Source organism: Gorilla gorilla, chromosome 20 (genome assembly GCF_029281585.2).
Source record: "Gorilla gorilla gorilla isolate KB3781 chromosome 20, NHGRI_mGorGor1-v2.1_pri, whole genome shotgun sequence".
NCBI classification, from domain to species: domain Eukaryota; kingdom Metazoa; phylum Chordata; class Mammalia; order Primates; family Hominidae; genus Gorilla; species Gorilla gorilla.
The window spans coordinates 56251710-56273559 of record NC_073244.2 but is presented as its reverse complement, the minus strand read 5'-3'; the positions used below and the strand labels follow the sequence as shown (position 1 = coordinate 56273559).

The window sequence follows — 21850 nt, the reverse complement described above, 5'->3', positions numbered from 1 at the left end:
ACCCACGAGAGATGGGTGTTAAAGGGAGGCTGGCACTTCTTCTCTCTCTCTGTCTCTCTCTCGCTTCCCCTCCTGCCACGTGATCCCCACACACGTGTGGTTCCCTCAGCCTTCTGCCATGAGTAGAAGCAGCCTGAAGCCTTCACCACAAGAAGCAGATGCTGACACCATGGTTCTTTTATTTATTTTTTTGAGGCAGGGCCTCACTCTGTTGCCCAGGCTGGAGTGCAGTGGTGCGATCATAGGTCACTGCAGCCTCGAACTCACAGACTCAAGCAATCCTCCCACCTCAGTCTTCCGAGTAGCTGGGACTACAGGTGCCTGCCACCATGCCCAGCTAATTTTTTCTTTTTTTTGTACAGACAGGGTCTCACTATACTGCTCGGGCTGGTCTCAAACTTCTGGTCTCAGGGGATTCTCCTGCCTCAGCCTCCCAAAGTGCTGGGATTACAGGTGTGAGCCACTGGGCTTGGCCTCAATTTTGGACTTCTTTTTTTTTTTTTGAGACGGAGTCTCACTCTGTCACCCAGGTTGGAGTGCAGTGGTGCGATCTTGGCTCTCTGCAAGCTCTGCCTCCCGGGTTCACACCATTCCCCTGCCTCAGCCTCCCGAGTAGCTGGGACTACAGGTGCCCACCACCATGCCCGGCTAATTTTTTGTATTTTTAGTAGAGACCGGGTTTCACAGGATTAGCCAGGATGGTCTCGATCTCCTGACCTCGTGATCCGCCTGCCTCGGCCTCCCAAAGTGCTGGGATTACAGGCGTGAGCCACTGCGCCCGGCTGATTTTGGACTTCTTATGCCCAGAACTGTAAGAGAATAAATTAGTATTGTTTGGCTGGCACGGTGGCTCACACCTTTTGTAATCCCAGCACTTTGGGAGGCTGAGGTGGGTGGATCACTTGAGGTCAGGAGTTCCAGATCAGTCTGGCCAACATGTCAAAACCCTGTGACTAGTAAAAATACAAAAAATTAACCTGGTGTGGTGGTGCACGCCTGTAGTCCCAGCTACTTGGGAGGCTGAGGTAGGAGAACGGCTTGAACCAGGGAAGTGGAGGTTGTAGTGAGCTGAGATTGTGCCACTGCACTCCAGCCTGGGTGACAGAGTGAGACTCTGTCTCAAAAAAAAAAAAAAAAAAAAGTTAGCATCATTTCAAGCCACTGAATTTGTGATTTGTTATAGTGGCAACAGGAAACCATTACAAACCCCGACTGACACACAGAGGCATACCCCAGAGTCAAAGCACAGATGTGTGGCTGGGCGTGGTGACTCACGCCTGTAATCCCAGCACTTTGGGAGGCCAAGGCAGGTGGATCGCCTGAGGTCAAGAGTTTGAGACCAGCCTGGCCAATGTGGCAAAACCCCGTCTCTACTAAAAATACAAAAATTAGCCAGGCATGGTGGTGGGTGCCTGTAATCCCAGCTACTCTGGAGGCTGGGGCAGGAGAATCTCTTGAACCCAGGAGGCGGAGGTTGCAGTGAGCCGAGATCGCGCCATTGCACTCCAGCCTGGGTGACAGAGTGAGACTCCATCCCCCCCCCCCCAAAAAAACAACAAAAAAACCACAGATGTGGTCCATTAGAGGGGCCCCATGGAACCACTGAGTAAAACTCCCTCACGCCATGTGAGGCAGTCACAGGGCAACAATCACAGCATCACCCCAGATCTCAATGTTAGGAACACTCCCAAACACCACGCACTCGGACAGCCAGAGACGACTGGGGCTGAAGTCAGCTGTGGGTTATCACCAGGACCCCCACACTACAGAAACACACATGCCCAGGGTCACTACGGAATCCAACAGGGTGCCCTGGAAAGATATCACACACAGGCCAGGTGCTGTGGCTCATGCCTGTAATCCCAGCACTTTGGGAGGCCGACACAGGAGGATCATGAGGTCAGGAGTTCAAGACCAGCCTGACCAACATGGTGAAACCCCGTCTCTACTAAAAATACAAAAATTAGTCAGGCGTGGTGGTGCACACCTGTAATCCCAGCTACTCGGGAGGCTGAGGCAGGAGAATCGCTTGAACCGGGGAGGCGGAGGTTGCAGTGAGCCGAGATCGTGCCACTGCACTCCAGCTTGGGCGACAGAGCAAGACTCTGTCTTGAAAAAAAAAAAAAAAGATATCACACACCACGTCCTCCTTAGAAACAATGGTACAGTGACAATGATGGCAACATTCACAACCAAACACACCAGAAGTCCCAGAGTGACACACAGGAGATTGTCTGTCTGAGACTCACAACATCACTCTGGGAGTCAACTGGATTCAGTGCACGGGTGTGCACACACACGAAGGCACTTCGGCCAGGTCCGTCTCATGAAAGAGGCCCATGCACCCAAGGGATATGGTACAAAAATAGTTTATTACAAAAGAAATCCAACCAAAATGCTTAATAATTTACATCGTGATCCGTGCCCGTTACGGCCCACCTCTCCCCTCCTCAGTTTTATCTGGTAGAGAGTGGAGGGGAGTGGCTGTTCCCTGGGTCCACCAGCTCTGGGAGGGGACATGGAAATGGAAGATGTGGGTGGCATTCCGGACAGGGACTGGTGCCTGAGAATGCTGGGGTCAGAGTCCTGGGAGGGAGCGAGATGGGGGAACATCTGTGCTCAGAAGAGGGGGTGTATGGGTAGGTGCATGTGCTTCTGTGCAAATCCTGGTCCCGAAGATGGGGGGGGGCAGAGTGAGATCTTCACAGTTTCCAGAAGGGTTGACCCCACAGGGCAGGGGGGCCCCTCCTCATGAGTCCAAGATCTGCCCCCCCATCCCCCTCAGCTGCCTCCTGGAGCTGGAGAGGGGGGCACCGGCCGGCCAGGGCCTCGGAGGACCCCAGCAAAGGGCAGGAAGGCGGGTGGAGATGGGGAAGGAAGGAAGAAATTAGGAGGAGCCATGGGGAATCCAGGGGGGTCCCTGGGGGGAGACTGGGAGGGTGAGGAGGATGGTGATGCGGAGAGAAGACCTGAGGAAGGAAGAGAGACAGAGGCGGGGGGCGGTGGTGAGAGGCTAGACCCAGAGAGCAGGGGCTGGGGCCTGAGATCTGGGTCTGAGGGAGGAGGGGCTGGGGATTTAAACTCCCATGTCTGAGGAAAGAGGCATCTGGGGACCTAGACTCCTGGGTCTGAAGGAAGAGGGGCCGGGGGTCAGAAGGAGAAGGGGCTGGGGGTGTGAGGGAGGAGGGGCTGAGGTCTGAGGGAGGAGGGTCTGGGAATCTGGACGCCTGGGTCTGAGGGAGGAGGGGCTGAGGTTTGAGATAAGAGGGGCTGGGGGTATGAGGGAGGAGGGGCTGAGGTCTGAGGGAGGAGGGGCTGGGGGTCTGAGGGAGGAGGGGCTATGGGTTGGGATTCCTGGGTCAGAGGGAGGAGGCTAGGGGCCTGGACTCCTGGATCTGAGGGAGGAGGGGCTGTGGGTTGGGATTCCTGGGTCTGAGGGAGGAGGCGCCAGGGCTGGAGGTTGGGAACGGTTTCTCACCATTGGAGCTGAGGCGGCTGCTGCTCTCGGGGGAGGTGTTGGCGCTCCGGTCAGGGGAGGGGTCTGGCTGGGAGGTGGAAGCAGGACGGGTGGCCTTCCCCCTCAGGATGTCGATGACCTGTAGGAAGATGGGCGTGACCATAGAGCCACCCATGCCTCACAGTCCTCTCTCCTATCCCTCCTAGCTCACTGGATCCAGGTGGTGGCCTCTCCATTTCTCAGTAGGAAAAGATGGGCAAGGCACTTTTTTTCTTGGTGCCAGTCTCTCCTCATTTCTGGAACTCACACCCGCGCTTTCAGAGGCTCACCCACTCCCCTCCACGCAACGGCACAGACACCCTCACTCCTCTGCGCTCTGGCACACTCGCCTGCAACCAGCCCGCGGACACACGTGTGCAAGGGGCATGTCCACAGCTGCCCCGGCTCACCCTGCGGCTGCGCGCCACCATGAGCGGCGTGTCGTTGTGGCAGTTCTTGAGGCTGCTGTCGGCGCCGCTGCGGACCAGCGTGCGCACCAGCGGGAGGAGCCCGCGGCCGGACGCTGAGTGCAGGGCGGAGCTGCCGGAGTACATTTGCGCGTTCACGTTGGCGCCGTGCTGCGGGACGGGAGGGCCGGGTCAGGAGGGCGCGCGGGCCACCCGGGGCAAGGGAACAGAGGCTGGAGGCCCGGGTGGGTGGCCGGCACGTGGGGCGGCACCGGATCGGGGTGGGGTCACAGGAAGGTAGGAGCGAGAGCCAAGGGCGGACCAAGCGGGACTGCGTTGGCGGCGATGAATTAACCGGAGCTGGACACCGAGGCCCGCGCCCCAAGGAGTCGGGGGAGCTGGAGGGGGGAAGGACAATGCGTGGACAGGGCCTAGCTGGAAGGCGGGGTCAGCCAGGCCATCGCAGGGCGGGGCCTAGGCCGTTGAGGTGGCAGGGGAGGAATGGGACAAGTTCGTAGCCAGGGGCGTGGAGCCCGAGGGTCGAGAAAACTAGGCCTTAAAGGAAGGGCCTTAAAGGAAGGATCAGAGCTGGACGCGGAGCAGGAGCCGGAGCCAGAAGTGGAAGGCGGGGTCAGAGCTAGGGGCTGAGGCCAGAGCCGGGTTGGGGTCAGAGGATAGGGTGCGCGCGAGGCTCAGGGGGGCTGTACGCACCTGCAGCAGCAGCTGCACCATGCTAAGGCTGTTGTTTTCCACGGCGTGGATGAGCGGGGAGCGGCCGCTCTTAATGTCCTGCGGCGGGTAGGGAAGGTCTTAGTTTCTCCAAGCTCTGCTCCAGCAGCCGGCGACCCGCATCCCGTCCACATCCCATTCGCGGGGTCCAGCCTCTCTCTTGGGTCTGATACTCCAAGCCCCACCCCACCCGGGCGCTCTCCCACGCCAGCCCCGCACTGGCCCCGCCCCCGCCAAGACCCCGCCCCCGCTAAGGCCCCGCTCCCTTCCAGCTCCTAGTGCGCGCTCACCACTGCGTCGATGTCGGCACCGCGCTCTAGCAAGAGCTGCACGGTTTCTTGGCACTCGGTGTTCACTGCCACGTGCAGGGCGGTGAGCCCTGAGGGAGAGGAGGGCTCGGTGAAACCTAGGCCCGGGCTTTGCGGCCGCTGATGGACTCCAGGTCCGCTGGACAGCCCAGCGGTGCCCCGCGGTAAATGCTTACCGTCATAATTGCGGGCCTCCAGGTCCAACGTACCCGGAGCTGCGCTGTCCAGCAGGGCTCGCAGGCAGGTCGGGCTCCGGTGCTCGCACGCCAGGTGAGCGGCCGTCTGGCCATGGCGGTCCAGCGCCATGGGGCTGGCACCAGCTGTCACCAGGAGCCGGACCACAGACGGTAATGTGGTGATCACAGCCAGGTGGAGCGGTGTCTGGGGAACAGTGACTGTGAGGGACCTGTGTCCAGCCCTGCTCTCTAGTCCTGCCTCCCTCAGGTTTTCTGAACCCTTATTCCTCATCCTGCAGTCTTCCCCAGGAACAGAAACTTGAGACACCTCCTGTCTCAGATTCAAGAGTCTGGGCCCCATGCTCCTCCTTCCCCAGGACCCAGAAGACTGGGCCTCCAACCTCCTCTTTCCCTAGTACCTGAATTCTGGGTCCCCAGCCCCCTCCCTCCTCACTAGGAGGTCTTTAGGCCCCCTCCTTCTCAGGAACAAGGAGTCCGAGGCCCCACAGCCGTTCTTCCCCAGGAACCAGAAGCCTGGAGCACCTGGCTACTTAGAGTCCAGACCCCAGCCCTCCTCCCTCAGACCCAGGAGTCCAGACCCCCAGCCCTCCTCCCTCAGACCCAGGAGTCCAGACCCCCAGCCCTCCTCCCTCAGACTCAGGAGCCCAGGACCCCAGCCCTCCTCCCTCAGACCCAGGAACCCAGGCCCCAGCCCTCCTCCATCAGACCCAGGATCCCAGGCCCGCAGCCCTCCTCCGTCAGACCCAGGAGTCCAGGCACCAGCCCCTCCTCCCTCAGACCCAGGGGTCCAGGCCCCAGCCCCCCTCCCTCAGACCCAGGAGTTCAGGCCCCCAGCCCCTCCTCTGTCAGACCCAGGAGTCGAGGCCCCAGCCCTCCTCCCTCAGACCCAGCCTCACCTGCCGTAGGTTGTTGTAGATGTCGAGCTCCCGGCCCCCCTGCTGGAAGAGGTTGACCAGCCGGTGCACAGCTGGCAGGTTACCCTGCACCACAGCAATATGGAGAGGCCTGGGGGTGGGGGAGTGAAGGAATCACAGGCATTAGGGGCTGTTCACCTCTCACCCTCATGCTGTTGGCAATGCTAACTCCAATGTGTTGAATACTTTGGAAATGTCCCCAGTATTCAAACACTTCTCCCCACCCACTCCCTCCATCCTGATTTACCACCTGCTCCCTCCATTCTGATTTACCACCCGCTCCCTCTGTCCTGCTTTAGCCACCACTGGCTCCCTGCTGGTCTAGTACAGTTCCATCCTCATGGCTTCTCTGCTTCCACCTATGCTCTACTGTCTGTCCCCCACACAACAGCCAGAGGGACCCTTTTATTTTATTTTATTTTATTTGTTTGAGACGGAGTGTTGCTCTGTTGCCCAGGCTGGAGTGCAGTGGTGCTATCTTGTGCTCACTGCAATCTCTGCCTCCCAGGTTCAAGCGATCATCCAACCTCAGCCTCCTGAGTAGCTGGGATTACAGATGTGTGCCATCGCGCCCAGCTAACTTTTGTATTTTTAGTAGAGACAGGGTTTCACCATGTTGGCCAGGCTGGTCTCTAACTGCTGGGTTCAAGTGATCCTCCTGCCTCAGCCTCCCAAAGTGCTGGGATTACAGGCGTGAGCCACTATGCCCAGTCTGGAACAAAAGTTTTGACTAAAAGGGAGGTGAGGACAAACTGGGATGGGGCCATTGTTCTGGAGGCTGTACAGTCCAGAACCCCCTTCCAGACTGAAGGACTCACTCCCTTAGCTTCTGGGAAGATTGTCAGCTTTCAGACCATTTGGGAATTACCCTCAACTCAAGAGAGCTGCTTGTCCAAGGTCACGCCCCATGTGAATCAAGGGCAGCTGCCCTTCAATGGCATCCAGTCACTGGTTAATGCCAGTATAGAAGGCCTAGCCTCCTGACCCCAATGCTGAAGGCCATTCCAGCTTCAATATTCCCTGTGGGACAGCTGAGGCCGTGTGGAGGCGACACAGCAGCTCAACTTCTCCCTCTGCCCAGATGGGCTTCCTTCATCCCACAGGTGTTGATGGAAAGCATTTCCAATAAACTTCCTGCTCAGTTTCCAGAGACCCCAACCTAGAACAGCTATTCAGAGACTGGTGTGTGTGCGTGCGTGGGTGCTTGTGCACGCCTGTGCATGTTTGCATGGGGTGGGGGACAGAGTGGAGGACCCAAGGAGGACTGCGTGTACACAGTGGGCGGCAGGATCTTTATTTAAAGTTTACTAAGTAATTCCTTTCTCACCAGCACCCGTTTCTCTTGTGGAATGTGTCTCTAGAATCCAGTTTAAACTAGCCTCCCAGGTGGTTCTGATGGAAGTGCAGAAATCCTGGGGCCAGAGTTGCAAATTGGGCCACAACCCCTCCTAGCGTAGCCGCGTGCTAGGGCAAAGCCATGGGGGCCTTTCGGAGCCTCAGTTTTCTCTTATGTAAAGTACAGTGCCCACATGCCAGGGTGAGATCACGCAGGTGAATCGCTGAACCTGACTCCTAATCCGTGAAAGCCAATTTTAAAAATAAAATGTTGAGGGAGGGGCCGGGGTCCCTGGGAAGGGTCCCCCCTTCTCTGCATCTCCCAGGACGCCTGGCCTGGGTCCCTCTCGGGCGGCCAGGGTTAAGTGAGGGCAGACGCAGTGAATGATTTCAGAGAAACCGTCCAGGCCTGAGTTCCCATAAACGCGCGGGCCGCAGGGGGTGGGGCGGGGCTGGAGGAAGTGGGGACGGGAGGGGCGACCCAGCCCTCGGACTTCCAGTAACAGGTCTGCTGGGCGGGGCTCTGCTTCCTGCTCCCGGGGGAGGGAAGCCTGTCCCGCCGGGGATCTACCCTGGCCACCCCTGGCACCCCAACTTCCATCCTCGAATGGGGCGGGGGAAGGGAGTGCCCAGCCCAAGAAGACCTAGCTCCCTTGAGGTGTGTGTGTGTAGGGGGGCGCATAATCCCGAGTCCTCCCGCCTGGGGGACCCTCTGGAACTCCACCCCGCAGAGCTCAGGCTCCAGCTGGCTGCAAGTCCTCCTTATCCCGGCATCCACCCCCAACATCTCTTGGGAGCCAGAAATAGCCCTAACTCTTCTTTAAGAATAAGGACTTCCCCCGTCCTTCAGAGCTCCAGGATCCCAAACTACCTTGCCTGTCCTTGTCCCCTCAGAGACCCAGAAATACAGCGCCTCAAACCCTGGCCCTTTGGGAACACAGACTTTCAGGCCCCTTGGCGTGACCCGTTTCACCTGCCCAATGCTTAGAACGTCCTGCTGCCGCTGTCGTGAAATTCTTAAGTTCTGAACAAGGGACTCTGCAAATTTCTGTATCTGGTCCTGCCCGTAAAGCCCCTCTGAGTGCCAGGTCCCCAAGCTGCCAAGCTGCTCCTCATCCCCTTGGAGATTAAGGAATACAGTTCCCCAACTTCTGCCTTCTGAGAATCAGAACATCACCCCCCCCGCCCCCGCCTTCCTGCCCCCTCCCCAGGTTTCTGGCTGCCCAGTCCCTAACCTCTTGGGGGTCCAAATGCCCCAAGGCTCGTACCCGCCTGTGAGGAGATGGAAGCCCAGCCTCCCAACCTTTTGGCTTCTGCGGGGACCCAGACTTAGCGTCCCCCGCCCTCCTCGCCCCCACTGCCCTCCCCCGCGGGTGTGAAGTGGAGCCGGTGGCGCAGGCTGGGGCCGGGCCGCTGCCCGTTCCGGTAAAGTCTCAGCCCCAGCGGAAGGGGTTAAGGTTGGAGGAAGCGCCAGGAGGGGGGAGGCTGCGAGTGAGTGACGGGTGCTGACGTGGGGGAGGCAGAGCAGCTGGGTTGCGGTCAAGTTCTGCGGGAAGGGATTTCCCCCAGCAGGCAGCTGAGGCAGAAGTGTTTGCCTTGGGGGAGAGTCGGGGAGGGAGGGTGTGGGGAGGGCCTGGGGCTGGAGACTGGTGGGCCGGGTGGCCTCTGGCAAGCACCCTGCTTTTCAACAGCATGGACAGCTCACCCCTGGGGGCAGAGACTAAGCCCGTTTCATAGATGACCCCCCAGAGGTACCCAGAAGGGGAGGGAACTAGGTTTTATTAGCTCTTTATAATCTCGGCCACTTTCTCCTGCTAGGGCTCTGGAGATGGCCTGCAACCACCCTGGGAGCTCTGCTCAAACATTACCCATTTCCATGCATTGAGCACTTACTGTTTGCCCAGCCCTGTTCTGTGCACTGTATTAACACATGTGTACAAGATCTCACTGAATCCTAATTGTGATAGGTGCTATTATGAGACCCAGTTTCCAAATAGGGAAACTGAGACTCAGGGACATGAAATCACTCAGTGGGCCAGTGGCAGAGCAGCCCTCTGCCACTTCTCTGCAGAAATAGGCCTGTTCGTCTCTACCTGTGGTTTCCAGGCCCCAAACTAATTCTCACAGAAGTGCTTTGTATAAATCATGTCATTTCTTCCTCCCAGAGACCCTCACACGCGATGGTTCCTGTTTTTACAGAGAGGGAAACTGAGGCACAGAGGGAGTAGAACGTGGCCACGCTGAGATTCCAACCCAGGTCAATAGAATAATAAGAATCATGATGACCAATTGCAGTGAGTGCTTACTATGTGCTAGGCACAGACCAAACCCTCCTGTGCAGGACTTCTCAGCAGCCTCACAAACATGTTCTTTAGACTGCAGGTGATAAACCATGGGGGTTGTGAAATCAATTTAGGGGATCTTCAAATTAATGTAGTGGGCTGTGACCATGAAACAATGAAGTCGACTAGAATACAAAATGGCAAAGTAAAGCTGTAAGCTGGGCTCGGTGGCTCACATCTGTAATCTCAGCACTTTGGGAGGCTGAGGTGGGAGGATCACTTAAGCCCAGGAGTTTGAGACCAGTCTGGGCAACATAGCAAGACTGCCGTGTTTCTACAAAAAGAAAAATACAAAAATTAGCCAGGTGTGGGGGTAGTGTCTGTGGTCCCAGCTACTCAGGAGGCTGAGGTGGGAGGATCATTTGAGCCCAAGAGATCAAGGCTGCAGTGAGCTATGATTGCACCACTGCACTCTAGCCTGGGTGACAGATCGAGACCCTGTCTCAGAAAAAAAAAAAAAAAAGAAAAAAAGAAAATGTCACAGTAGAACCCACATAGTAAGGGCGAGTATTGTTTCATTTTGTGCAATTTTAATTTCACATTTATGTGCGTGTGTGTGTGTGTGTGTGCTGGGTTTGAGATAAAATAATAGTAATATTAACAAACACTTACTCAACATTTATGCCAGGTCCAGTGATAGTTTTACATGTATAATTCATATAGTAAGTTAATCAATGAACTGTCTTTCTTGTTTTTAGGTTGTGACAAAATATCTAAAGACCACCGTTCCAAAAATAGTGTTCTAGGGGTGGGCTTGGGGCTCATGCCTGTAATCCCAGCACTTTGGGAGGCCAAGGCGAGTGGATCACTTGAGGTCAGGAGTTTGAGACCAACCTGGCCAACATGGTGAAACCCTGTCTCTACCAAAAAATACAAAAATTAGCCGGGCTTGGCAGTGGGCACCTGTAGTCTCAGCTACTCGGGAGGCTGTGGCATGAGACTCACTTGAACTTGGGGGGCAGAGGTTGCAGTGAGCTGAGATCGTGCCACTGCACTCCAGCCTGGGCGACAGAGTGAGACCCTGTCTCAAAAAAACAAAAACAAAAACTAAAACCAAACAAAAATAGTGGCCTAGGAGGTAAATGCTCTCAAGGTGCCCATTCTTCAGAGGAGGAAACTGAGGCTCAGAGAGGGGAAGGGCCTTATTCAAGGTCACACAGCCTGTGGTGGAGACCGAGTTCTGACTCAGGTCCACTGGGAGCTGAGTGGCCCTGTGTTATGGACGGCTGGTCTTCCCAACCACCCCTCCCCTTAATAGGGGACTGTCACTCACGTGTCTCCGTCCTCATCTGCACGGGTGGCCATGGCGATGTCAGCAGAAAGGGGGTGTTCCATGGGGCACATCATGGGGTATAGGGGTGTAGGCAGGTTCACCAGAGGAAACGGGGAGCCCATGGCCCGAGTGGGGTACAAAGGCAGTAAGGCTCCTGGACAATGGAGGACAGAGAAGGGACATGGGTGAGGCCGCACCCACAGACCCTCAACCCCCCCCCCCACTTCTAGACCTTTGCTCCTGCGGTGTCACCTGCCCTTTCTCCTGGGTTCCTTTTGCATCCCATACAGGGTCCTCAGGGCCTCAAACAAACCCCCTTCCACGTCCCTCCTCTGGGCTCTGGCAGCTTCCTCTCACTCTAGGGCTGGTCACCCTCGTTGTCACTTATCTTCTGACCTCAATCTCCAATCAGACAAAGGGTCCCTTAAGAACAGAGGGTGCACCCATCATCACCTAGCAGGGGACCCCAGGGACTGTCTGCAGAGTGATTTTGTGGCTGATGAATTGCTGGGTGCAGGGTGTGGGGTAAATGTAGAGTGGGTTTGGGGAGAGTGGAGGCAGACAGGAGGTGTTACCAGAAGCCTGTTCAAATTGTTTTTGAGATGTAGTCTCGCTCTGTTGCCCAGACTGCAGTGCAGTGGCACGATCTTGCCCCACTGCAACCTCTGCCTCCCAGGTTCAAGCGATTCTCCTGCCTCAACCTCCCAGGTAGCTGGGATTACAGATGCTCACCACCACGCATGGGTAATTTTAGATCAAACTGTTTAAAAAGGGGCCACGGCAGGCCGGGAGCGGTGGCTCATGCCTCTAATACCAATACTTTGGGAGGCCGAGGCGGGTGGATCACCTGAGGTCAGGAGTTCAATACCAGTCTGGGCAACATGGTGAAACCCTGTCTCTACTAAAAATACAAAAATTAGCCAGGTGTGGTGGTGTATGCCTGTAATCCCAGCTACTCGGGAGGCTGAGGCACAAGAATCGCCTGAACTTGGGAGGCGGAGGTTGCAGTGAGCTGAGATCACGCCAATGCACTCCAGCCTGGGCGACAGAGCAAAACAAAACTCTGTCTCAAAAAACAAAAACAAAAACAAACAAACAAACAAACAAAGGCGAGGGGACCATGGCAGCAGGCAAATCCATACCAACCCATCACACAGACGGGGAAAACTGAGGCCTGCTTTCTCACTCTTGGAATAGGAAAGCTGGGAGGCCGTGGCAGAACTCCTGATGCACACAGCTTGAGGCTCTCCAGCTGTCACGCTGATGGGGTGGAGGTTGCAGAAACTACCTAAAGTTTTGGGGCTCTGTAGAAGGGCTCTCTGCAGCTTTGGGGGTCAATTGGGGATGGTGACGTGGCCACAGCTGTGGTAGAGGACACCCCTTCTTGAGATCAGGGATGGAGATAGGATGGAGAGAAGAGTGTGTGGTCTTCGTCATCTGCTGATCCTTGTGGGCCCTCTGTTCTTGAACTCCCAAGTTTCCAGGTCCTCGTATCTCCGATACCAGGCCTTGAGGCCTTGAGGCTTTCTGTCTGGAGACCCCTGAATTTTTCATCCTGCCTCTGAATTACCCAAAGTCTCAGAATTACCCAATCTTAGGATCCTCAGTCCCCTGATCCCTTCTGCCCACCTGATCTTGACCTCAAATAGGACCCTGATCACTTGTGGCCCCACATAACTGAGTACCCAGAAACCCGGGTCTCTGTTCCCCTGGGTCCTCAAGACCCCCTGGTATCTGGGTCCCTGGAGCTCTGGTTCATTTCCTTGGATCCTTGTGATCCCAGATATTGGGGTGCTCAGAACCCCATCTCTGTTGTCATAATGCCCATGTCTCCAGATATCTTGGTTCCTGAGATTGTGACATCCTGAGATCCTCAGTATCTGTCTCCTTAGAACCCCAGTCTCTGTTACCCTGACTCCCTTTGATTCTAATATCAGGATACAAGGAACCCCAGTTTCTCCAGCCCAGCTCAGCTTCCTCATAACGCTACACATCTGGCTTAAGAGCTTGTACTTTTTTGCCCCTAGGATACCAGGCTCTGTGCCCTGATTCCCTGACACCCCCATATTTGTACCACTGGGCATTGTCCCTGGCCTCCCCACGTCACTCAGCCCCTGGGCTCTGCCCCCCAGGGTCCCCAAATCCCCAGATCCCAAGGCACAGCTTACTGGCTCCCCGATGATCTCATATCTATATCCTTGGAACCTGGGCTTATATCCTCTTGTCCCCCAGGTCCCTGGAGAGACGCCGGTTTGTGCCTCGAGCTCTGCCTCCTGGCTCTGGTGACCCTATGCTCTGTGTGGATCCCACCCGGCCCGGACCCTCGGGGGCCACTCACCCGGGTAGTAAAGCGCCTCCGGCCGGGCCAGGCCGTGGGGGGGCCCGGGGACCGCCGGCAGGTCGCAGCCGCCGCGCAGAGGGTCCAGGGGGACGACAAGGCCCGCAGCACCGCGGGGAGCGGCGGGCTCCGGGGAGGGCGCGCGCAGCGGGCGCTTGCGGAGCGGCAGCGCGGCGCCCGGGAGTCCGGCGGCCTTGGGCCGGGTGCGCAGGTCCACGGGCCCCTCGTCCATGGCCCCCGCGGGGCATCGGGGCATGGGGCCGCCGGGGACGGCGGCCGGAGAGCGGCTGGGCTCGGCTGCACGGGAGGGTGGTTTCGCCGGGCGCCGGGACTTCCCCTGCAGCCGGCTGAACTGAAGGGACTTTTGTCGGCCGGGGCGGTGCCGGCCGCCCGCCTCCCCGCCCCCGGCCCCCCCGGGGCCACCCGTACGCCCCAGGGGTTTCCTGGACCCGCCGCTGCTCCCGCCGCTCTGCGGTGCAGCCTGCCCTGCGCCCCGCCCGCGCCGCGCCCCGCTTGCCCCCTCCCGGCCCGCGGCGCCTGGGGCAACCAGGCTTCGGCGGGGGAGGGAGAGGAAAGGAGGGGTGGGGGGAGAGGAGGCGGGGTCGGGGGGCGGGGGGGTGTCCCCACCCCTGCTGCCAAGGGCCGCTCTCAGTCTCTCTGCCTCTGTTTTTGTCTTTCTGGCCCTATCTCTCAACATCTCTATCTCTGAGTCTGTAACTGTCTCTCTGGTTCTCCCGTCTGAGTAGGTGTTTCTCTCCGCAACCCCGCGTTTGTCTCTGTGTGCTCTGTTCCGTCTCTGTCTCTCTCTTTTGTCTCTTTGTGTCTGTCACCATCTCTCTGTCTCTCAGTTGCTGTCTGCTTCTCTGTCTCTCAGGAGGCCTTGGCATCTCTGGGACGGGGTTTGGAATCTCGGTTCCCACTTACTCGCTGGGTGACCTTGGCCAAACACTTCCCCTCTCTGAGCCGTTTCCTCCTTAGCGGGAGTGAAGAGACGCACCCGGGGCAGGGACTGGCACTCGGCAGGCGGCCAGGAACGATTCCTCTCCCTCCCCTCTTCCATCTCTGCCACTCCACGTGCCTCATCAGCTGTGGGTCTAAAGGGGCTGGGGGTGGGGTGAGGGTGGGGAGCGCTCCACTGATTGTGTCTCTGCACGCGTTGGGGGCCCTGCCCCCAGCCGGGGCCCGCGGGGCACCGGGGTGGGTGCTCGGAAAATCCTAGGTGCACAGAGAGAAAGAGACATGGAGACAGGCGCAGAGATCTTGAGAGAAAGAGAGATAGCAAGAGACACGGACACCAGGCCAGAGTCAGCGCGACCGAGGCCGGTGCTGCAGGAGCGGGGAGCAGTTTGGCTTCCCCCCGACTTCCCCTCCCACCTCGAGGAGGGGTTGATGGGTGGGGAACAGGCTGTGCGGGTTGGGGGCATGACTCAGGCTGGAGATGGGAGGGAGGGAGGGGGGAGGCGGGACTCTTCCCTGTCTCCTCCCCTCCTCTCCCTCTCCCCGCCCCGGGGTGGGGCCCCGAAGGTCCGGGGCTTTCCCGGATTTCCCTGGGGGCGGGGCAGCCGCTGGGGTTGAGTCCGGGTCACTGAGTCACAGGAGGCGGAGAGGGAGGCTTTGGGGACACAGAGGGCGGAGCATGGGGGCTGCACCCCGGACTTGCCCAGGGGGCACGCGGCGTCTCTCTGGTTCTCTCCCCCGGTCTCCTTCTGTCTTCGAAACTTGCCTCACCTGCCTCTGGTTGTCTCCTGCCCCGCCCTCTGTCTCTGTCTCCCCATCTCTGTTGCTGTCTCTGTGTCCCCTGGGACCTTGAAAGTGGGTGTTGGGGCCCCGGGAAGGGACTTTGGCCGGACTCGGGCCCCACCCGAGTGGATCGTTAACCCAGGATGTGAGAAGTGGCTGTGTGGAGAGGCCTCACCCCTTCCCTTCCTTTCTACCTCTCTCTGGATCTCCCTTATCCCCCTTCATGGCGAAACATCCCGAGCACAGACCTGTGTTAATTCCACCTCCACCCCTTGCTCCCGGTGGGACCTCAGACAAGCCATCCCCTGCCTTGAGACTCAGTTTGTTCTTCTGGAAAATGGGACCAATGGCAACCCCTGCCTGCTGGTGTTGTGGGGGCCACAGCAAGGGAAGAGAGGGGAGGAATTCGGTTGGACAGGCTGGGGGCTGTGTTCCCTGCCCATCCAACCCCACCCCTGGGGACCCTCAGACACAGGAGAGGGGTGTGGAGCACTATCCCAATGCACAGAAAGGAAAGCTGAGGTTTGGAGGGGTGAGGCTTAGGGTCGGGACCCTCAGAGGTAGGGTGGGAAGGACACCCAAGCCTGTCCCACTCCTGGCATCCCAGGGCAGCTGGTGCAGTGGTTCCAACCTAGCAAGACTGTAGAGGGGAGAAGATGTGATGGGTCCGGTGGGGGCTTCGAAGGGCTGGGAGAGACGGTGCTGCTGGAAGAGAGGGTGCTGATGGTTCTCTGAGGTTGGAAGAGGGATAAAAGGGTCAGAAGGAGGAGGATCTGAAGAAGGAAGATAGGTCTGAGAGAGAAGTAGATGGTTTAGTGGGAGGAGGGGGAGAGGATCTGAAGGAGGAGGACAGGGTCTGTTGGAGGAGGTAAGGGTCTGATGGAGGAAATAAGGGTCTGAGGGTGGAGGCGAGGTTTGGAGGGAGGAGGTGAAGGTCTGAGGGAGGAGACAAGGGTCTGAAGGAGGAGATAAGAGTCTGAGGAAGGAGGCGAGGGTTTGAGAGAGGAGGTGAGGGTCTGAAGGAGGAGGTGAGGGTCTGAAGGTGGAGGTGAGGTTTGGAGGGAGGAGGTGAGGGTCTGAGAGGAGGTGAGGCTCTGAAGGAGGAGGTGGGGATCTGAGGGAGGAGGTGAGGGTCTGAAGGAGGAAGTGAGGGTCTGAGTGAGGAGGTGAGGGTCTGAGGGGAGGGGAGAGTATCTGAGGGAGAGGGCACAGTCTGAGGAAGTCTGAGAAGCACTAAGTGAGGGGACGCAGCTCTGAGGGAGGAGAGAGTTGGAGGGGAAACAAGGGTCTGAGGGAAGAAGATTTGGAGAGAGTCTGAGGGTAGAGGCCAGATCTGAGGGAGAAGAAAGAGGCTCAGGGGAAAAGATCTGAGGGTCCGAGGGTGGAAGGCATGGACTAGGGGAGGAGGAGCTGGTGGGGTGGAGGGGTGGAGAGGCGTGCCTCCGGAGCCAGCAGGGACCAAGGGGAGGGAAGGGAAGGGAGGCTGGGAGGCAGCCCCGCCCTGCAGCTGTCTCTAATTTCCCAGAATCTTCTGCTCTCAGGAAAGTCCCAGCTCCCACAGCAGCCTCCCTCCAATGTCGGGAACGGAGGATGCGGAACCAGGATGGCCACCCCCACCCTCCCCCGGCTCCTTGCACCCCAGGCGGAAAGGACTAGGGTCTCCTTTCTCTGGGCCTTGGCCTCTGGAGGGCCCCCACCCGCAGGGGCAGCCCCTGGATGAGTCTTAGAAACTTCCCAGAGGAGGCCCGGAAGTTCTGCTTGGTGTCTAACCACTTTCCCCTCATGCAGGCCGCCCTTTGTACCTGTTCAGATCTCCTCCCCAGCTGCTGCTTCTTTTTCCCCAACCCATCCTGGGGGAGGAAAGGCCAGGAATTTACCTGCTCAAAGTCCTGAGAGGGAAACGAAATTCCATCTGGAAGTCTGTAGGCTTGAGGCAGCTTTCTTGCTCTCAGGGGCCTCACTTTCTCTTTCTAAGAGGAGAGAGCAGGGCTGGTCAGGGCCTAAGTTCCCATCTGGCTCAATTACTGGGTCTTGTCCTGCTTTTTTTTTGAGACAAGATCTGGCTCTGTCTCCCAGGCTGAAGTGCAGTGGTGAGATCATAGCTCACTGTAGCCTTGAACTCCTGGACCCAAGTGATCCTCCTGCCTCAACCTCCCAAGTAGCTGGGACTACAGGCATGTGCCGCAATGACTGGCTAATAAAAAAAACAATTTGTAGAGTCAGGGGGTCTCACTGTGTTGCCCAGGGTGTTCTCGAACTCCTGGGCTCAAGCGATCCTCCCTCCTCGGTTTCCCAAAGTGCTGGGATTACAGGCGTGAGCCACCGCATCTGGCTTCCTTGTCCTACTTTGTTTTGAATTGAGGCCTGGGTCCAAGTCCTGTCTCCTGATCGTTAGCTTTGTGACTTCTGGGCAGTTACTTAACCTCGTGGAGCCTCAGCTTCCTCATCTGTAGAGTGGATCACATCAAGAAAATATGACTCTGTCCCATGGGGTCTGATGTATAGAAGGGTCTCAATGCAATTTAGCTGCTATTAGTTTTATAATAATAATAATAATAATATAACATTATATATTATTATTGTCCTCATCAAATATCCTGTGTTTTCAATAGCAGGACCTGCTTCATTGGGGAAAGTAGAATTCAACATGCTGGGCTTAGAGACATAGTTTTGAGCCCTGGTTCGTCCATGTGCTAGTTATGTGACCTTAGGCAGGTGGCTTTCCCTCTCTGTGCCTTCCTTGTGACTTTATTATTTTTTAATTTTTATTTTTTGAGATAGAGTCTCGCTCTGTCGCCCAGGCTGGAGTGCAGTGGCATGATCTCGGCTCACTGCAGTCTCCAATCCCTGGTTCAAGCAATTCTCCTGCCTCAGCTTCCCAAGTAGCTGGGATTACAGGCGTCCGCCACCATGCCCGGCTAATTTTTGTATGTTTAGTGGAGACTGGGTTTCACCATGTTGGCCAAGCTGGTCTCAACCTCCTGACCTCAAGTGATCCACCTGCCTTGGCCTCCCAAAATGCTGAGATTACAGGCATGAACCACCATGCCCAGCCCCTTGTGACTTTAATAGTGGGGAACGGGGCCGGGCATGGGGTGTGCTCCTGTAGTCCCAGCACTTTGAGAGGCCAAGGTAGAAGGAAGAATCCCTTGAAACCAGGAGTTCAAGACCAGTCTGGGCAACAAGGTGACACCCTGTCTCTACAAATTTTTTTTTTTTGAGACAGAGTTTCGCTCTTGTTGACCCGGCTGGAGTGCAATGGCGCAATCTCGGCTCACTGCAACCTCCGCCTCCTGGGTTCAAGCGATTCTTCTGCCTTAGCTTCCTGAGTAGCTGGGACTACAGGCCCGAGCCACCATGCCCAGCTAATTTTTGTATTTTTAGTAGAGACGAGGTTTCACCATATTGGCTGGACTGGTCTCGAACTCCTGGCTTTGTGATCCGCCCGCCTCGGCCTCCCAAAGTGCTGGGATTACAGGCGTGAGCCACCACACCAGGCTTACACAAAATTTTTAAAAATTAGCTGGGCTCAGGAGGCACCTGTAGTCCTAGCTACTTGGGAGGGTAAGGTGGGAGGATTGCTTGAGGTGTAAGGCTGCAGTGAGCTATGATCATGCCACTGAACTCCAGCCTGGATGACAGAGTGAGACTCTGTCTCAAAATAATGGTAATAATAATAATAACAGGATGATAACAGATCCTGTTTCACAGGCTTACTGAGCAGATTAAATAAGAAAAGTGTGTGGAATAAATGAATGAATAACGTTCATTTCTGTCTCCACACTGCTGGCCTTAACCCTTACCCTATCCAGCAGACCAGGGCCTCCTTCTCACCCTTTTCTACTCACAGAGGAGACAAGACAGAAACATTCACTCCGGGCTGAGTTGCAACTAAGAATTGGCCCACTTAATCCTCTTAACACCTTGTAAGGAAAATTCAGCTAAAAACCCAATTTTATAGAGGAGGAAACAGGCACAGAGAAGTGAACTCACTGCCCGGGTCACACGGTGAGGAACTGGGGAGAGCTGAGATTTCAAGCCAGGTCCCTGTGACCCCAGCACGCTTCTGACCTGGGAGAAGTGGCCATGAGTCTCGGAGACTGCAGGTGTACCCTTCCAGCTTGATTCTAGGCCCCTTCTCCCTGGGAAGAAATGGTTTAGACGGGGAAACTGAGGCATGGAGAGGGAAAGTCATATGCCTGAGGACACCCATGGAGATTTGCACCCTGGAACTCTTCTCTGCTGCCTCCTGGTATGGGAAGGGTCCGTGGGTGGAGAGAGGATGGCATTGCAGCAGGAGGGAATAGAGTTAGACTTAAGGGGCCAGGCATGGTGACTCACGCCTGTAATCCCAGCACTTTGAGAGGCCGAGACTGGAGGGTCATCTGAGGTCAGGAATTCAAGACCAGCCTGGCTAACAAGGCGAAACCCCGTCTCTACTAAAAATACAAAACTTAGCCGGGCGTGGTGGTGGGCGCCTGTAATGCCAGCTACACGGGAGGCTGAGGCAGGAGAATCGCTTGAACCCAGGAGGCCGAGGTTGCAGTGGGCTGAGATCGTGCCACTGCGCTCCAGCCTGGGTGGCAGAGCAAGACCCTGTCTCAAACAAAAAAGAAAAAAAAATAGAGTTAGACTTAAGAGTCCCTCTAGGAGGAACAACCACTAGAGCCTCCAGAGAGGTTCAGGGAGAGCAAGTGAATTCCGCAGACAGAGGGATACAGAGACTCTGGGCCTGGATGGGGAGGGACATGCCCAAGGTCAGGCTGCCTCCAGTCTGGGCCCTGGGCTGGAAGTCCACATGGCACCGCTCCCTGAGGCTGCTCTGCCCCACCCCCACGGGTGAATGCGGGCCAGCTTCCTGGAGCATGGCCTGCACCTCCTGGTTCCTCCCCACCCTGGAGCCTTGGCAGCTCTGGGAGCTCCTGGCATTGAGCAGAATCAGCCCATCTGGGGCCTAAGCCAAGACTTAATCTTCCCCTTTCTGCCTCTTGCTGGGTCTGCACGCACGACGCTGAGTCAGAGGATTGCGACATCCTGTCTTGGCAGGCCAGGGAGACTGGACACCCTTGTCCGCCCCCCCCCCCCCGCCGCCCCTGCCAGCTGCCTTGATCAGAGAGGGGTGATTCGGTGGAGGGAGTGTGGAGATCAGCATCTGCCCTGGGTGGGTGGATAGGGGTCTGGGAAGGTGGGGCGCAGGAAGGAAGGTCACAGTGGTCTCAGCGAGGTGACAGTAGACAATCAGGTACTAGTGGGCAAGTGTCCTCATCTGTGAATGGGGCCCTGTCTAATTGTTTGGGTTCCAATCCCAGTTCTGTCACTTACCAGCTGTGTGACCCTGGGCAGGTGATTTATTTACCCTCTCTGAGCCCCAGTTTCCTCATCTATAAAATGAGGGTAAAAACAGTGCATGTCTTCCGGCGGTGTTGTGACAGTCAAATGAATTCACACACGTCAGCACAGGCCTGGCACAGAGGAAAGTCTCAGTAAATGGAAGATATTATTTTAAAATGATTGTTATTATTCATATAGGTATGGGAGTGGCAGCCACAGAGACAGGCAGCTCACATCCCCCTTCAAGAAAAAACCTGTTGGCTGGGTGTGGTGGCACATCCCTCTAATCCCAGTGCTTTGGGAGGCCAGGATGGGAGAATCACCTGGGCCCAGGAGTTTGAGACCAGCCTGGGCAACAGAACAAGACCCCGTCTCTACAAAAAAGTACATTTTTTTTTGAGATAGAGTCTTGTTCTGTTGACCAGGCTGGAGTGCAGTGGTGTGATCTCGGCTCATTGCAACCTCTGCCTCCCAGACTCAAGAGATTCTCCTGGCTCAGCCTCCCAAGTAGCTGGGATTACAGGCACATACTACCCTGCCCAGCAAATTTTTTTTTTTTTGAGACAAAGTTTCACTTTGTTACCCAGGCTGGAGTGCAGTGGTGCAGCAACCTCTGCCTCCCGGGTTCAAGTGGTTCTCCTGCCTCAGCCTCCCAAGTGGCTGGGACTACAGGCATATGCCACCAATCCTGGATAATTTTTGTGTTTTTAGTAGAGATGGGGTTTCGCCATGTTGGCCAGGCTGGTCTCAAACTCCTGACTTTAAGTGATCATCCTGCCTCAGCCCCCCAAAGTGCTGATATTACAGGCATGAACCACCATGCCTGGCCTCTACAAAAAAATATAAAAATTAGCCCGGCATGGTGGTGGTGAGCCTGTGGTCCCAGCTACTTGGGAGGCTGAGGCGGGAGGATTGCCTGAGCCTGGGGGGCTGAGGCTGCAGTGAGCTATGATCATGCCACTGCACTCCACCCTGGGTAACAGAGTGAGACCCTGTCTCAGAAATTTAAAAAAACAAAACAAAACAAACAAAAAAACCGGACTTTTGATCTTGCTGCTAGGCATGCAGAGAGAGCAGACAGCCTCTGACATTGGCAGTTGACTCCTTTGAGGTCTGCTTCAGCTTACCACCTGGGGCATGGTCTCCTGGGCAGTCTCCAGCCAATGACAGGTGGGGTTCAGAGATGCTAGCCATTTCTGACCAGGATGGGACTTCTCTAATGCAAGAGCCTTCCTGTAGGGGGGCATTACAACTTGACGGTCCCCCTTGCTCACTCCTCTTGCTTCCCCCTTTCCTTTCTGAGGTGCTGTGCCCTGCAAATATATATATATATATATATATATATATACACACACACACACACACACACATACATATATATACACACACACATATATATATACACACACATATATATACACACACATATATATGTGTATG

At 56.4% G+C, this 21850-nt stretch overlaps 1 protein-coding gene across 3 annotated transcripts; it reads right to left on the bottom strand.

Annotated features, from left to right (window-relative positions):
• Positions 1-2353: 2353 nt before the first annotated feature.
• BCL3 (BCL3 transcription coactivator) lies at positions 2354-17097 on the bottom strand. Of its 3 annotated transcripts, XM_063701442.1 has the most exons (11): positions 16957-17097; positions 14264-14554; positions 13340-13691; positions 11002-11155; positions 6034-6142; positions 5117-5321; positions 4923-5011; positions 4615-4692; positions 3907-4074; positions 3479-3596; positions 2354-2969 (listed from the first exon to the last, which is right to left on the bottom strand). In XM_063701442.1, exons 2-11 carry the CDS (start codon positions 14420-14422, stop codon positions 2782-2784), a joined length of 1620 nt encoding a protein of 539 aa, XP_063557512.1. In that variant the 5' UTR covers positions 14423-14554; positions 16957-17097; the 3' UTR covers positions 2354-2781. The 3 variants fall into 3 exon arrangements, with proteins under 3 accessions (XP_063557512.1, XP_055225675.1, XP_030863295.1); XM_055369700.2 differs by lacking the exon at positions 16957-17097 and having other exon boundaries at positions 14264-14826; XM_031007435.3 differs by lacking the exons at positions 14264-14554; positions 16957-17097 and having other exon boundaries at positions 13340-13788.
• Between the last annotated feature and the right edge of the window lie 4753 nt (positions 17098-21850).

Coding starts and splice junctions, on each gene's coding strand:
- BCL3 (XM_063701442.1), bottom strand. CDS start 14,422: ATGAGGCACGTGGAGTGGCAGAGATGGAAGAGGGGAGGGAGAGGAATC. Junction 13,692..14,263: donor TGGCCAAGGTCACCCAGCGA/GTAAGTGGGAAC, acceptor AAGTCCCTTCAG/TTCAGCCGGCTGCAGGGGAA. Junction 4,075..4,614: donor TGGTGCAGCTGCTGCTGCAG/GTGCGTACAGCC, acceptor CCCGTCCCGCAG/CACGGCGCCAACGTGAACGC.